Here is a 17,311-nt window from a genome sequence, read left to right on the forward strand (position 1 = left end):
ATATCCATAATGGCACAGTTCCTCTCTTAATTAGGGTTTTGGGCAAGTTTTAGTTTGATTTATTCACTAGTGGTTTTTATTTTCATTCTTGACTATCTTTCCTAGTATCTTTAATATCTTAAACATTGATGTATTTGTGGGAGAACTATATAAGAGCAAGGTTGAAAGGTAGACATTTTAGAACATGCAAAGGTCATTTTAAAACATATGCTGCTTTAATATGGAACTTGAAGATTATTTTATTTATATGCTAAGTATATTTCACATGTTTCTCATGAGGAGAATTAACTGATATTGAATACCTGCTGTGTGCACACACTGTTCTTGATGAAGTAGCTCATAGTATAATATGTCTTCCAGGAGATAAAATATGTGTGCAGATTTTATGTTTTAAATTATTAATTGGGTGAGTTGATTTTGAGGAAAAATGATAGAGCTGAGTGTTGATTAAAGCATCTTCCCTTGAATTCACCAAAATAATTTAGAGGAACCACAAGAGAAATGAATCGTAAGTAGAATTGGACAGAATTGCTCCTAGATTATTTAGACCGAATTGAATGTGAGAACATTGATGGTTGATACCCATATTCCTGAATCAGGCATATAAGGGAATGGATAGTAAGTGTTCTGTCGTTGGTTAATTTAGAAGGAGGAGATTGAGGTATGGGCAGGCTTTGAGAGAAATAAGGAGAGCCTAATTTCGGCTGTCCTAGAACTAAAGGAGAGACTTCGTGGTCACACCGTTTTTCTTTGGACTGACCTATTTTCCTTAGCAGGAGGAGCAAAGCTTAGAGGTGAAGTAAAGCTTAGAGGAGAATTTTGAAGCAAACGTCTTATTACCAACTTTAGAGACACATAAAAGATTGTGTGTTCAGCCACTAAACAAAAATGATGGTTGCTATGGTTTCTGTTCTGATTCCTGTCTGTCAGGAGTCTGACTTACCTCCAGAGTAGGCAGTTGTCCCCAAACTAAGAGTCCCCTTATAGCATGGAATATAGCCATAGTCCAGGTGGAGCTAGTTCTTGTCACTGGCAGGTTTCAGTAGACTTGGAGAGAAATTCCACGGAGATGAGAGACTTGCTGCCTTTAGTCCCCACTCCCTTCTCCGTGCTCCTTACTTAGCCAGCTGATGAAGGAGTTGGGAGCTTTGATGTTAATTTTTTAAGAGTGGCATCTGATGTTCAGTCTTCAGGGAGATGCTGCCTGCCTTTTTGTTCAAATGGCAGAGCCAGAGAATTTCTGTTGCTCAAAGGTGAGTTAACAGAGTACAAATAAATTAACAAACATGAAACCGATGCACATATTTTAGTACTCGAAAGCTGATAATCACTGTTGGGAAGAATTGAATTTTTCTAGGAAAAAAGAAAATTTTAAGTGATTCTAAACTGCCAAAAAGTTAAGCAGCAAATGATACCTGGAAAAAGAGAAAACAAAACAAATATATAAAAAGGGAAGTGTCAGAACCAATGGTAAAGAAGACAGGAACATACTTGCATTATAAAGTATAATTTAGTATAAGCAGCAAGGAGCAGAGTAAGCAATTTTGAAAATGTAATCGGTAAGCTAGCAATGGAACTTGAGGAGATTGCATAGAATGTGGAAATGTAGGCATAGAAATGAAGGCAGTTAAATTTCTTTAATAGCAGAAAGTGAAAACCCCTAAGTGGTTTTTGTGGTGAAGACAACAGAGTGATGGAAAATGGAAAATAATAATAAAAAAAAATAATAGTAAACTTTTTCAGAATGATTGGCTACTTGAATCTGGATATCAAGAGGACTCCTGTTTTAGGAAAATATCCTGGTGGAATTACTGAATTTTCAGGGATTACAGAAGTGATTTCACAAACATCAAGGGCAAAGAAAAGGAAGTATGTTATGTACAATGGAAAAATAAAGAGGCTCGCTTATTTCTTTCAACCACCTAAGATTTCTAAAGTTAATGATTCAACAACTAGAGAGATTTCATGGACAAAAAGAATATAACCTAAGAATTTCCTAAGTAGCCAAGTTGTGCTTAAGGACAAATGAAGGATATTCTTTAGGATATAAAGACTCAGGAAATGTATTAATAACCCCTTTTATATTATGAACTCTGCCTACCAAGGTATATACTCTTCCCCTTTGCATTCAGTTTTGCTTAAGCTCCTAATTCTACCTTTTGTTTTTGTTGGCGTATCTGATTTGTTTTTTTCTTATCATTTTACTTTTAGTGTTTAAATTAAAAAAATTTTTTTTAACGTTTATTTATCATTGAGAGACAGAGAGTGAGCAAGGGAGAGGCAGAGAGAGAGGGGAACACAGAATGTGAAGCAGGCTCCAGGCTCTGAGCTGGCAGCACAGAGCCCGATGTAGGGCTCGAACTCACAAACTGCGAGATTATGACCTGAGCCGAAGTCGGACACCCAACTGACTGAGCCACCCAGGCGCCCCTCAGTGTTTAAATTTTAGATGTGCCTATATCTATGTTTTAAATATTGGAAAACCTGATTTTTTTTTTAAGGAAAATGTAAATAAATAAAATTGGCTCGAAGAAGAAGAAAAAACCTAATTAGGCTATGATAATAAAAAAAATGGTGAAAAGTATCCTCTAGTAAAACGTGCCAGTAAAAGTTAAATGTTAAAGAAAGTATTATTTCACATCTGTAAGAAACCAAGGGTTCTAATTTTTTTAAGTTGTTTAGAGCATGACAAAACCAAACAACATTCAGATTACTTGTAAAGCCAAGATAACCAGCAGGAGTGCTAAAACTAGTTAACAGATATTCCCTCAAAAGAAAACTTCAAACAGAGCTTACTAATATTGCTGCAAAAAGTTTAAGTAAAATTTTAGAAAAAAGAGAGTTGACTACAGTAAAACAAAAATATATTATGGTCAGATGTGATTACTTTCAGGAATACAAAGAGGATTGGTATTGATAGGCCTAATATTATATAATTGAGTATAAGGGAAAAGGCACACAGTAGGTCACATTGATGTGACAAGGATTAGAATGCTAAAGGAGTCTATTTCTAATTAAACCTAATAAATTAGGATTAAATGCCTTCATAACATAATAAATGTGTCTCAGACCAAAAATAGGTGTCATCATATAGTAAACACCAGAAGCATTCACAGTAAAATTAGGAACAAAATGAAGAAAATACACTATCTCTGCCATGATTTAACATTGTTTCAGAAGCATTAGCCAATATAATTACATTAAAAAATAAATTTAAGAAGTACAAGTGTTGGAGGAGAGAGAGTTATTGTATTTCATGGAAAATCTGTGAATCAACTGAAAAACTACCAAAACCAAGATAGCCAATATAAGCCAAAATCCCATATAACACTAACAACCATTTTGAGAATATTATAGGAATAAAAATCAGAAGACCTAGGGGTAACACAAGAAATTTGCAGCCTTATAATACTGAGTAGAGAAGTATAATATTTAACAAAAAAATTAGGAAAAGTTAGATTGCCCAGTAAATTATTGGCAAGCTGTTTTGAAAAGAAAAATCAATGTAAACTGCTTATCTTGATGTTACATATATTTGAAATGAGTTAAAGATTTATCTAAGATTTTAAATGTATAAAATGAATCAATAAAAGTACTGGTAACCAGAACAGTTTTGTAATTCCTTTTTTTTTTTTTTTTGTGGGTGAAGGGATACTGATGCCAGATCATAAGATGAAATACTGATGGATTATATTATTAAATATCCATTTGTTGAAAAATATTTATAGAGACTCTACTGTGTATAAGGTACTGAAGTGTGTATCAAGTTTTGTTGATGAACAGACTCTCTCCTTATATTTTAGTGAGGAAGAATACCATTTAGACAAAAGCAGAAATCATGAAGTAAGTTAGAAATACAAATGGTATGCTTGGAAACTATTTTCAGTATGTATAACTTTGAAAAGGTTAATATCTGTACCGTATAAAGACTCTTAAAAATATAACAAACAGGTTTCACAGTAGAATACTGGCAAAGGGAATGAACAGGAAATTCACAAACAGGAAAGCCTTCTAGCCCCTCAAATCAAGAAAAGACATTTATGCCTACTAATAGTAATTGAGGCAAAAACAAATAAAAACACCAGGATTAGCTAGCATTCCAGTGATGTCTCTTGACTGAATTATAAATGATTCAGCTTTTCTGGGTTGGTAATGTGGTAATACATACCAACTTAAAATGTGTGCTTGTAGTCTTCCAACTCTGCAGTGTTATTTTCAGGAACTTATTTCAGAGATAATTAGAAAAGATACCTACCTAATGATACTATGGGTCAGGGTTGAGTCAGAGGAACAGAAACCACACAAGGTATTTTAAACGTACATTAATTAATACAGATGTTTGAAGGATGAAAGAGCAGGTTGTTTTGGTAACCCAAGGACTATGAACTGCTGGAAGCAGCTATGACCCCTAGGGCTGGCCGGCTGACAAGTGGTGTTCAGGACTGCCCATTGGATGGAAGAGCCCTGTCAGTATTGGCACAGCCAACCAGCTGTCACAGTAGGAGTGTCCTAGTTGTTGCTGGGGGGGGGGGGGGGTATGGCAGAGCTACTGCACAAGATGCCTGAAGAAGCTATAGTGTCTCTTATTGGAAGAATCCAACAGGAAGGCAACTCTTGAAGGAATCTAGGAAATACAATTTCTGATTTATAGCACCAGGGTCCCAGAGCAGATTATAGGGTAGGCTTAAATCTTAAAGCTCAGAAACAGTGCATAAATAACTAGAATAAGGATGTTGGTGCTTTTGTTGTTAAGACTAAAAAAGAAAAACCAAAACATCTAAATGTTCATCAGTAGGGGATTGGTTAGACTAGTTGTGGTATAATATCTATCTGCTAAAGATATATATGAGCATTAAAATTAGTGTTTAGCAGTACTTGGTATAGGAAGTTCTCTACAGCATTATTGGTGAAAAAATGTTTCCAAATACTATGTAGTTTGTACCCTGGTTTACTTAAATATGTGTATGTATGTATAGAGAAATTTTAGAATTGTTAACCAAATGTTAGCAGTAATCATTTCAGAGTAGTAGAATTTTGAGGTTTTTTTTTTTTTTTTTTTTTTAGTGGTATTAACGTATTTTTCAGTTTTTGCATTTTCTGCATGTGTGATTATTATCGGGAGAAAAAAAACCCTTGAATTGGAAAGAAGAAAATCAATTTAACAAGGGAGTAAAGCATTTCTTTTAACGGGAACTTAGAAAAAGCAATCAGAAGATAGTTGTTTCATTTACATTTCACTGACTTCTAAGACTGCCTAGTAGTTCAGAATTCTTGAAAGTTTTTTTTTCTTTGTTTTGATTTATTTCTGTTCTGTTTATTTTTTTCTGTTTTCTGTTTAAATGAATATGCAAAACATTGGATGAGCTTAAAATTTCTCATTCTGTCTTCAAAAATTCCAACCCAAATTGCTTTTTTACTTCTATGTGACATGTAATTTTCTCTTGATTACTAAGAAAAGGTATTTATGGATGTTGGTATTGGAAAGTCTGATCTATGATATGATGGGTCTTATCTGGGGAGTTTAGTTACTGAAGTTACCAGAAAGTAATAATTTTTCATTTCATAAAGAACTTCAAACCATAGACTAAAAGGATAGTTTGGTGAGACTCTGAAACATTTTACTCCTGAAATTTTCAGACATATAGAGAAGTAGATAGACTATTACAATAAACTCCTATGTATCCAGCAACGGGCTTATATGTGAATAACTTACAGCCACTTTACTGTAATTTATAATTCTACTTCCCCTGTTCCTCTTATATCTGAAAGCAAACCCCAGACTAAATATATCATTTTATCTATACATCTAAGTATCTCTAAGAGATAAGAGCTCTTAAAAATAAACATAATACCTTTCTCACAAACATAGGTGACATTAGTTGCTTAATGTTAATATCCAATTAATTTTCTCAAAAATAGTAACTTTTTAAAAATCAAGATCCATAATGCTATTTGTAGATGCATTTATTAAAGTGCCTCATTTCTTTCTTTGTGTTTGATAAACCAGGTTTCTCTTGCAGAGTTTCACATAGACCGATTTTTGCTAATTGTATGCCTTTGGCATATTTTAATGGGTTTCTTATATTTTCTGTAAGGTTATAGTTAAATCCAGAGGCCTGATTGGATTCCAGTCAACTTTTTTGTTGTCAGAGGACCACTTTATAGATGGTGGTATGCCCCTCTGTCGGTTGTTGCTTAGTGATCAGAGGTGATGTTCTGTCATTCCTTCTTCAGTTACTAGCTGAATACTTTCGTAAAGAGGAACTTCTCATCTATTCTCTGGTTCCCCAATGTTACATCTGTTCAGGAAAGGCAGGTTAAATGCTTCGTTTTTTTTAAGTTATTGAACGGTGTTCAAAATAGTGATTTTACTAGCCTCCTTCAAATACGACGAATTAACTGTTGTTGTCTTTTTAAAATAACCGTTATAAACCCATGAATTTACACATATTTGACAAATTGACAATTTGTCACTGATGCTCATATTGCCCCATCTATATCCGGGAGCCTATTTAAGTTGACCTTTGAGTCCCTTTGAACAGCTCCACTAATCTCTGTAGTTTCTTAACAATTCCGATGTGACAATTTGTTCCAGGCCCATCTTCTACATGTCCCACACCTGAAATCAGTCATTTCTCTAAAGAGCCCTGGTTCTTTTTAATGGGAATGTTATTAAGATGATCATAATGTGAGTCTTGTGGGTACTAATGCCTAGTGTGTGGGTCAGTTTTTAAGACAATTCAGCGGACATAGCAAAAAAAAAAAAAAAAAAAGAAAGTCTTTCTGGAAGATAAAATGCATTGTGTGTTTATATTGATTATTCCAGTTCTAACTCAGGGCTACAGTATTTTTACAGAATCTCTTCAATTTTACATTTGTATCTCTTTTTCCCCAACTTAGATAACACAGGATGATAAAATCATGGTATTACATATTAACTCATTTGAATTATGCCATATTAAATACCTAACAGTCTCAGAAATGGCAGTAGCACTACCAATGTTACTCCTAAAAAGAGTTAAGTTTGTTGACTTGTTATCTTTAAGGTATGTATCACATTAGGGATTTACAGTCAAATTTCTCTATTTCACAGTTACTTAAAATGATTCTTTTTTGTGTAGTTACGCCACCAAATGGATACATACTTTTGTTCATTTGCTTTATTTTATTACTTTTTTTAATGTTTATTTTTGAGAGAGAGAAAGAGTGAGGGGTGGGACAAGGCAGAGAGAGAGGGAGACATAGATTCGGAAGCAGGCCCCAGGCTCGGAGCTTTCAGCACAGAGCCTGATGCAGGACTCAAACTGAAGGTAAGATTGTGACCTGAGCAAAAGTTGGACGCTTAACTGACTGAGCCACCCAGGTGCTCCTGTTTGTTTTATTTTTTTTTTAAGTTTGCTCTTTTAAAATAAAATTTAAAAAATATCTTTTAATTTTAAGTAGGCTTCGTGTCCAACGTAGGGCTCGAACTCACAACCCTGAGTTGTATGCTTTACTGATTGAGCCAGCAAGGAGCTCCTAAAATTTAATTTAATTTTTAAGTTATATGAAATATTCACTGGTTTTGAAGAGAGTTCTGAAAGCAAAATATATTCCAAGAAGTCTAGCTTCAGTTTCTCATCTGTCTACCTATTCCTTTTTACCTTTAGATAAACTTGGAAAAAAAAAAGTCCTCTATGCATGTCTGTCTGGGTGTGTTTCAGTGTGTATATGTATGTGTATTCATATGCCCCCTTTGACAGATAAATGATAAAGTACGCTGTACACACTTTCCTCCACCTTGCTTTTGTCTTTTGATACATACTGATAGTTATTCCATATTTAAGTAGTTATTTGTGCTTTTTATCAGAGTAAATGCATATATAATTTTGCTAGATTTTGCTACATTTCCCTCCATGGTGGCTATAACGTTTTGCATTCTCACCAGCAGTATACAAATGTACCTGATTCCCCACAGCCTTGTCAAGTCTGTGTTGTTATGATTGTGTCTCTTTTTCCTGGTCATCGTCCTTGTTCTGCAGTTATTGTCTGAGAGTAGCATAACCACTTCTACTTTCTACTTTTTTTTTATATCAGTGTTTGCAAGTCATGTTGTTTGCCTTTTTTTTTTTTTAACTTTAAATCTTTGTGGGACTTGATATTTAAAATGAGTTTCTTTTAAATATCCTACAGGTTAGTCTTTGTTTAGTTACATTTTTGTTGGTTTGTTTTGGTTTTGGTTGTTTTAATCCAGTTTGACAAACTTTTGGTTGGAATATTTAGACCATTATGGTTAGTGTAATTATTGATATAGTTAGATTTAAGCTGCCATCTTTATTTTTGTTTTGTCTTTTCTCTGTTCTCCTTTCCCTCTATTTCTGCCCTCCTTGGGATTAACTGAGTATTTATTTTATTTTTAATTGTTTTTTAAAGTATTTAAATTCCAGTTAACATACAGTGTAATGTTAGTTTCAGGTGTGCAGTATACTGCTTCAGCACCTCCATGCAACAGTGCTCATCACCACAAGTGCACTCCTTAATCCCTGTCACCTTATTTAACCCATCAGTTTGTTCTCTATAGTTAGGAGTCTGTTTCTTGTTTCTTGGTTTGTTGCTCTCTTTTCTTCCTTTGCTCGTTTGTTTTGTTATCTTCACTACTGGAGATAATCTACATTCAAATAAAATTATATCACTTAATGTATATTATAAAAGCTTTGCAACAGTATATCTCCATGCCTTCCCCCTCTAAGCTTTTGTTGGCATATTTTGTTTCTGAATATGTTATAAATTCTACAGTGTGTTGATATTTTTGCTCTAAACAGTTTGATAAGTCTTGGATTAACAGTGATAGATTTATTGGTACACACACATTTACCATTTCTGTCACTCTTCATTTTTTAGATATCTGTATTTTCATCTGGTATCATTTTTCTTCTAGAATAACTTTATTTCTTATCGTATAGTTCTGCTTGTAATTCATTATCTCAGCTTTTCTTTCTCTGAAAAAAATCTTTATTTTGCCTTCATTCTTGAAAGGTATTTTTTCTCAGTAGAATTCTAGATTGGCAGTTTATTTTCATTTAGTACCTAAAAGATGTCACTGCATTATTTTCTGGATTGCATAGTTTTTGATGAAAAGTATTCCTCTGTATATATTGTTTTTGCATATGTAATGTGTATTTTTTTTCAGACTATTTTTAGGATTTCTTTTCTTTATCACTGTTTTTACCAAATTGATAATGGCATGTCTTGGAATGATTTACTTTATGCTTCTTCTCCTTGCAGCTTATTGAGATTTGGGGGACTATGGGTCTTTTTCCCATCAGATTTGGAAAAATTGTGGCAACTATCTCTTCAGATATTTTTTTCTGTTCACCCCTCCTCACCTCTTTGTTTTCTAGGACTCCAGTTGCATGTATTTTTGACTACTTGATACTGTCTTACAGGTCACTGATGCTCTGTTCTTTTTTTTTTTTTTTCTGTCCTTGTTTCCCTCTGGTTTTATTTTGCATAGTTGCTATTGCTATGTCTTCAAGTTCACTGATGTTTTCTTCTGTAACATATAATCTACTTTTGATCCTATTGGTATATTTTTCATTACAGGTTTTGTATTTTTCATAGTAGTTGCATTTGGGTCTTCTTTATGTGTTTCATTTCTGTCCTCATGTTCATGTTTTCTTGGGCATATGGAGCATCTTGATAACAGCTGTTTATGTCTTTGCTAATTTTGTCACCTGTGCCATTTCTGGGACTATTTCTATTGATGAATTTGTTTTCCTCGTTATGTATTACAAGGTCTTTCCACTGTGGCTGGTGGAGACCTGAATTACTAGCAGCCCCAGGTGCATTAGGGAATTTCTTGGCTTATTGCTTTCCAGTGTTCTTTTCCTGGTCTCAGGTAGTTTTTTTCTTCCTCATGCATGGCACTGATTATTATTCAGTCAGTGACTTGCGACACCCCTCTGTGGATCTCCAGAATTCAAGCTTTCTTGCTGTCTTTGTAGCTCACTCCTCTGTGGAACTCTGCCCTAGAAATTATAGCTGCTTCAGCTCCCATCTCGGTCTCCCTCAACTCCATGCTACCACCAGATTCTTACTGGGTTACTTCTCCTTACATGGCAGTCTGGAGCCCTGCAGGCAGCAAGTGAGGATAGATGTAGGCCTCTTGTAGTTTATTTTCCATCTTTTAGGGATTACAGTCATATGCTGCCTGTTGTCCTGTGTCCAAAACCTTTAACATGTTTATCTGTTTTCTGCTTGTTTAAAGTAGGAGAGAATCCCATTTCAGATATGCCCTCATCATGTGAACTTTTAATTTGTATGTTTTTAATTGTTTGTAAATGAGTGAAAGTAAACGTCTTTTCACACATCTCTATCACACATAAATATCTACTTATTTTAATATTTATTTTTGGGAGGGAGAGAGAGAGAGACAGAGAGAGAGAGAACACCCACGTGAGTTGGGGAGGGACCGAGAGAGGGAGACACAGAATCCAAGGCAGGCTCTAGGCTCTGAGCTGCCAGCACAGAGCCCGATGCGTGGTTCGAACTCTCTCAGATCATGATCTGACCTGAAGTCAGATGCTTAACTACTGAGCCACCCAGGTGCCCCTGTATATCTACTTTTGAAAAACTTTATTTTATGTCCAGCCCATTTGTCCATGATATTGCTTGTCATTTCATTCTATATTTGTAGACGCTCCTTACATTAAGGATATTAACCCTTTGTGAAACAAAATGTAGAATTTCCCCTCAATTTATCACTTGTCTTTTTATTATATTTTACTGTTGGTGTCTTTTGTGATACTCTATTACTGTTGATGAATTATTGTATCTATGAATTCTTAGTATTTGGGCCCTGGGTTGGTATTGAGCAAGGAGGTAGATTCAGAAGTTGCTTTCACTGTGAGATGTTTGAATAGTTGAGCTAAGAGATCTTGCTTTATTCATTATTCTTTCTAAGTTTTTGTGTTGTGTAATGATATGATACCTGAACCTTCTTCCAGCTACATGACTTACTCCAGAACTCTGCTCAAATGTTACTTTATCTGCAGGGTCTTCTGTAACCACCCTCTTTCAAATTATAATACTCACACACCTCTCCTCACTCCCTATCCTGTCTTCTTTCTTTTCCTTTTTTTCCTCCACAGAAGTTATCCCAACTTGACGTAACACATATTTTGCTAATTTATGTATTATTGTTTGTCTTGTCCAAAATATGCTGGTAGCATGAAGGCAAGCATTTTGGGACTTTTAATAGTGCCCAGCACATAGTACTTAGTTTGTATAGGTTTTATAATCCGATTTCCTGTTATGTAGGTTGTCCTGGTATAAAATGAAAAATGAATCAGAAGAAGAAAGGGACTTGAAAAAATTTAGGTCCCATTATAGTGGTCTTACATGTTGTATAAGGTGGCAACAATTTAGCGGGAGTGATAGCTGTGAGAATAAAAGAGAAGAAGCTAATGGGAATGACATTAAGAAGAAATGGGTCGCCATCCATGTTTGTATTTAGAATTGTTAAGTAAAAAGAAAAAAACTCTTGCATTTGGACTGTATTCTTAATATAGATGTTTATAAAGCAGAATTAGAGACAGTTAAAAATGAGTTCAAGTAGATTTTTTTGTTCTTACAAAACATTACTTAAAAAATACAAATGGTAAAGTATCTGGTGGAGTCTTGCTGATTTTTCTGGTTTACTATTTTTCTTTAATTTCATTTTTTGTTTTCTTTAGAGCTTTGCTTCCTGTGTTACATCACAAATCTAAAAAAGGACCCCCCCGTCAAGCCAAATACGCCATTCATTGTATCCATGCGATATTTTCTAGTAAAGAGACCCAGTTTGCACAGATATTTGAGGTAAAGAGAAAAAAAAATTTTTTTTTTGTTTCATATATTATAGTTAAAAAACACATATTAATGATTTTATAGAATGTTCACATTTGGAGATGCATCATTTTATAGTATGTTTTCAGGATTTGAATCAGTATAATCAATATTGATGAGTGGTTAAAATATGAAAATATCTGATTATTTAGATGTTTAGTACTAACTTAAATTCAGAAAGCAAACAATTATATCGTAATTTTCGGTAGCTTTTTCATTAATAAGTAACTATATATAAAATCGTACTTAGTGATAATCAGTACTGATTATTCTGTCAGTTTATAGGTTTAAAAATTAGAGTTCTGTTTACGAGATACTGCTGAAGTTTGTGGAGTTTTGTCAATTCTAATTGGTAATATAAAGTACAAATAGATTTATACTTAGATAATCACTGACCTAATTTTATACAGATTAAATTGTTTTTTAAATACATATTTCATATTATTTTTTCTATTTTATTAAATAGAAATTACTATTTCCCTTTCTAAGCATTGCATTTTATTTTAATCTACTATAATCTGGGGCTATCTTTAGTATTCTTACTATATATTTAGCATTTTTACATAGTACAGGAACCTTGAATGAAATCAAAGCAGTTTGGAAAGTATGCTGAAGCTACTTCACCATAAAAACTTTGACTTGTTATCCCTGTTTTGAAACATTTATGGTAACCTTTTCAAATCTTCATGTATAATGCTAAAGACCTGAACAAGGAAGAAAAGTAGTTGTCTTTATCAAACATTGTCTTTGCTGTATATAGCAAATAATTTATTTTTAATTTTGTGCCTTTTGGGGTGGAGGCATTTTTTGTAGTCTGTTTTTTTTATGTATGAGAATGACTTTAATGAATTCATGTTGATTTAGAAAGCTTTTGTTTTTCTTGATTAGTCTCCTTTCTATTCCTTTCAATGGTGATAAAGAGCAAGATAACGTTAATAATAACTTGAATTTGTTATGTACTTTTATTTTCATTTTGATATTATATATCTGGTATTTTATTTATTTTTTTCTCTGATATTTTATTTTATCTTTACCATAACCTAACCTGTAATCCTTCTGCTATAATGTATAGGTTGGCTACCTTCTGAGAAAAGGTTTCATAGAGGTATCTGGCCTTTATGAGATTACTGTTAATCCAGGGTCTATTAATTTTGCTTTCTTAGAAATGATTTTATTACCTTATTTTGTAAAATTGTCACACTCATTATTGAAAAACCCCCATGATCAGATTTTCATTTATAATACAAAGAATCTGGCATTTTGGTGTACAATGGAAGTATTGAGGGAAGTCATCAAGAATAGCGAGAAGTAAACTCATTTAAATATACTTTTGGCCAAATGAAACCTTATATTGACCCGATATTTTAGGGGAAGAACAGTTTAATATTGTTTTTCAAGCCTAGAATTCTTGGTGTTCAGCATGGGAGGACAGCATCAACTCTTTATTAAAAGTGTCACTGAAAATTTTAATAATCTATTTACTTGTTTACAAATCAAAAGATACAAAACAAATCCAAATAGTAAGTAGTAAAATAATAAGTTTTCTCCTCCATCTCAGCCCCGTATCCCCAGCTACCCACTTCTCATTCCCAGAGGTAACCAGTGTTACCAGTTTCTAATACACTTTTCTCAAGAGTATTTATTCATAATACACATAATACACACACACACACACACAACACACACAAAATCACACACATAGATTTTGTCCCTTTCCCTCTCTGCTTATGCTATAAGTGATAGTCTACTATAGTCACTCTTGGGATTTCCCTATTTTAAAATTGTAACAAAACATTTTAGGTATTATCCTACATGGATATACGAGGAGTCTCATTCTTTTGTCATGGCAAAATATGTATTAATGTTTGAGTTTTCTATCAGAATAATAAAAATAATTCTCTTAGTTGTGGCACTTAATAGTTGATGGTATAAAAATGCACAAAAATGCATGTGACTCTATATAATAAAGTTTATTTCTTGCTCCTGAAAAAATGCCCAGTTGGGTGTTTGGATTGCATTCTAATCAACAGTTTATAGACACACAGACTTTTTTTGACAAATGGCTTCTCTTTTTAGTCCCACTGGAACCTTGGTAGTAAGCCTGTCAGTGAGTAAAGAGAGAATATGGAGAAGATACATTTCTCATACTTGCTTCAGTGCGGGGATTGCACACCTCACTTTTACCCCCAATCTGTTAATAACCAGTGCTTTTTCACATATTCTCATCTAACTGCAGAAGAAGCTGCATGTGTAGCCATGCAGGAAGTAGAACAGAAGTGGATATTGGTGAACACTGCCAGTCTCTAACATATTCATCTATGTGATCATAAAATATACAATACATAATATGATTCTCCCATGCTGAAATTTTTTTTACCTATTTCTAAAATATGACTTGGGCAAAACTGAAAATAATTAAATGTGATGCCTTTTAGATATAAATAACCTATAGTTTAAATATAAGCTTGAGCTACTACTTACATCATGTATATGTATTGAAGCTTCTATAGGTTTTTTTGATTTGAGCATGAAATATGTGAATAGTTCATTTACATATTTATAGAGTTGAATATGTTTTCCTTTTCTCATTTTCAGCCTCTGCATAAGAGCCTAGATCCAAGCAACCTGGAACATCTCATAACACCATTGGTTACCATTGGGCATATCGCTCTCCTTGCACCTGATCAGTTTGCTGCTCCTTTGAAGTCTTTAGTAGCTACTTTCATTGTGAAAGATCTTCTCATGAATGATCGGGTAATTTATATTTTTTAGACCTGTGTTCCTCACATTGTTATCTTCTAAAAGTGAAATGTTGTAAATAACACTTCCATTTGGCTGCTTTCTTTGAGGTTTTCCTATCTTTTTAACATGCTGTTATCTCCAGTAGAACTAGAGGCATTGAAACATGTCTTTAGTTGAGCATATGCATGTAACCTGCAATACATTCCTTGATAAATACAAAATATCATTTGATTTTCTTTCAGCTTTATAGTGGATTAATTTTTATAATGATATCTATTTTTAAAAACGTGAAGACTGACAAGCTAGGTCACATTATGGTTGTCATGACAATAGTTGTTTCTTTCCCTCCATACAGTAGAGAATTAAGAGCACTAGGAGAAAACATTAGGAAAGAACTAAGTGATTTTGTCTGTCTTCAGTTTGTGAGTATTTGGGGTAGGGCATGTTTGAGTCTGGGAGAATTGACTCCTTATAGTCATGTGGCATTTTATGCATGTGTGTGCGTATTTATGTATACACACACATATAAACATGCATGTGCAGACACTTATGTAACCAGTTTTGTGGCTGCTGTGTGCTCAGCACTGTACTAGGTTCTTTGGAGAATTAAAAGAAGTATAAGATAAAGTTTCCCCTCTTAAAATATAGTTATAAACCTTGCAGTGTGTAGCTATATTACTTACATGTTTCATATTCATCATTATCTTCTATTAATATACTTTAATATACTATTAATACTTTTAAACTGATTTATTATGGAAAAATAGTTTTGGGAGATAATAGTCAAGATAATTGTATGTATTAGATCTCTAATGATTTGTGGCTATTTAACTTTAGTTGACCAGAGCCCTGTAATTTGGAGACCAAAGGCCTGTGTTAATTACCATTGTCCCTGGCTGTGTTCTTCAGCTATGTCTCTCACTTTTCTTCTCCCCAAGTACAGTATTTCATATGTTCTTTCGGTTATGTATGCTAATCATGTGTTTCAAGTTTGATATCCTTACTTTGTTTTGTTTTCTTTAATGCAGAAATTTTGTTGAGATAAAAGTGCATACTTTTTAAGGGTGTGGTTCATTAAGGTTTCACAAAGTTAGCATTTTTGACCAGCTGACAATCCAGGCAAAGAAGTAGAAATTTACCAGACTCCCAAAGCCCCTGTGTCTTTTTCTTGTTATTAACCTTCCCTTCTCCCAGAAGATAACCATAATCCTGACTTCTAACACCAAAGATTAGTTTTACCTGTTTTTGAACGTTTATAAATGGAATTATGTAGAGTAAATTTTTTATGTCTGACTTTTTCTTAACTCAGTATTACATTTGTTAGATGAATCCATCCTGGTGTATATAGCAATGGTTTGTTCATGTTTGTTGCTGTATAGTATTCCATTGTTTGTGTATGCCATGTATCTGCTCTGTTGCTAAACACCTAAGTTACTTCTGGTGTTAAATGCATACCGCTATTACAAATACTCTTTTACATATCATTTTGTGCACTTATGTATGAATTTCTTTTTTAGATGCTGTATCTTAGAGTATAAGTATGTATAAGTTGTTTTAGTAAAATTTGCCAAATTATTTTTCTTTCTTTCTTTTTTTGCCAAATTGTTTTTCAAAATGATTATACCAACTAATATTCTTATATATGCTGAATGAGGGTTCTAGTTGTACCATTTCCTTGACTGTACTAGTATGGCAGTCTTCAACATTTTAGTCATTTTATGAAGTGTAATGAATGATATGCCCTTAGGCACATTTTCATATTTGTATTGACATTTTGGTTCTCCTCTTTAGTGAAGTGTCTGCTCAAGCATCTTCCACATTTTTCTATTAAATTGTCAGTCTCTTATATTCATTTGTAAGATTTCCTCATGTATCTTGTTGGCAATATGGTTAGCAAATCTCTTTTCCCACTTTGTAACATGCCTTTCACTCTCTTAATGGTGTTTTTTTTTTTTTTTAATTAAAACAAAATTTTTTTTTTTAATGTTCATTTATTTTTGAGACAGAGCATGAATGGGGGAGGGTCAGAGAGAGAGGGAGACACAGAATCCGAAGCAGGCTCCAGGCTCCAAGCTGTCAGCACAGAGCCCGACACGGGGCTCAAACTCACGGACTGTGAGATCATGACCTGAGCCGAAGTCGGACGCTTAACCAACTGAGCCACCCAGGCGCCCCCTTAATGGTGTTTTTTGAGGAGCAGAAGTTCTTAATTTTAACAGAACTCATTTTATTATTTTCTTTTTAGTACTTGTCTTTTTTGTCTACTCCAAGGTTGTGAACATATTCCCTGTATTATTTTCTAGAACAATGGTAATATACAAGCTTCTAGCCACATGTAGCTATATAAATTTAAGTTTAAATATAATTGTAAACCTAGTCACACATTTCAAGTGCTCACTAGCCACATACTGCTAGTGTCGAACAGCCCAGAACATTTCTGCCATTTCAAAGTTCTGTTAGACAGTGTTGCTCTAGAAGCTTTATTTATTTAACTTACACATTACACTCTGAAGTCTACTTGGGATTGATTTTTATATATGGTATATGATTACTATCCAGATTCATTTTCTTTATTTCCATCTGACTCAACTCACATTTATTGAAAAGACTGTCTTCCTTGCTGCATTTAAAAAAAAAAATTGAGATGAAATTCACATAATGTAAAATTAGCTGTTCAAAGTATACAATTCAGTCACATTTTATT

General features: G+C 33.7%; 1 protein-coding gene across 8 annotated transcripts in view; it reads left to right on the plus strand.

Annotated features, from left to right (window-relative positions):
• The window catches only part of PDS5B (PDS5 cohesin associated factor B), a 188,177-nt gene that overhangs the window by 125,777 nt on the left and 45,089 nt on the right, over positions 1-17,311 (plus strand). For all 8 annotated transcript variants that reach the window (XM_027064656.2, XM_027064657.2, XM_027064660.2 and 5 more), the window contains exons 20-21: positions 11,715-11,838; positions 14,461-14,619. In XM_027064656.2, the coding sequence (XP_026920457.1) occupies positions 11,715-11,838; positions 14,461-14,619 (283 nt within the window). The remainder of the gene's footprint in view (positions 1-11,714; positions 11,839-14,460; positions 14,620-17,311) is intronic.

The sequence above is a fragment of the Acinonyx jubatus genome, chromosome A1 (genome assembly GCF_027475565.1).
Source record: "Acinonyx jubatus isolate Ajub_Pintada_27869175 chromosome A1, VMU_Ajub_asm_v1.0, whole genome shotgun sequence".
Lineage (NCBI taxonomy): Eukaryota > Metazoa > Chordata > Mammalia > Carnivora > Felidae > Acinonyx > Acinonyx jubatus.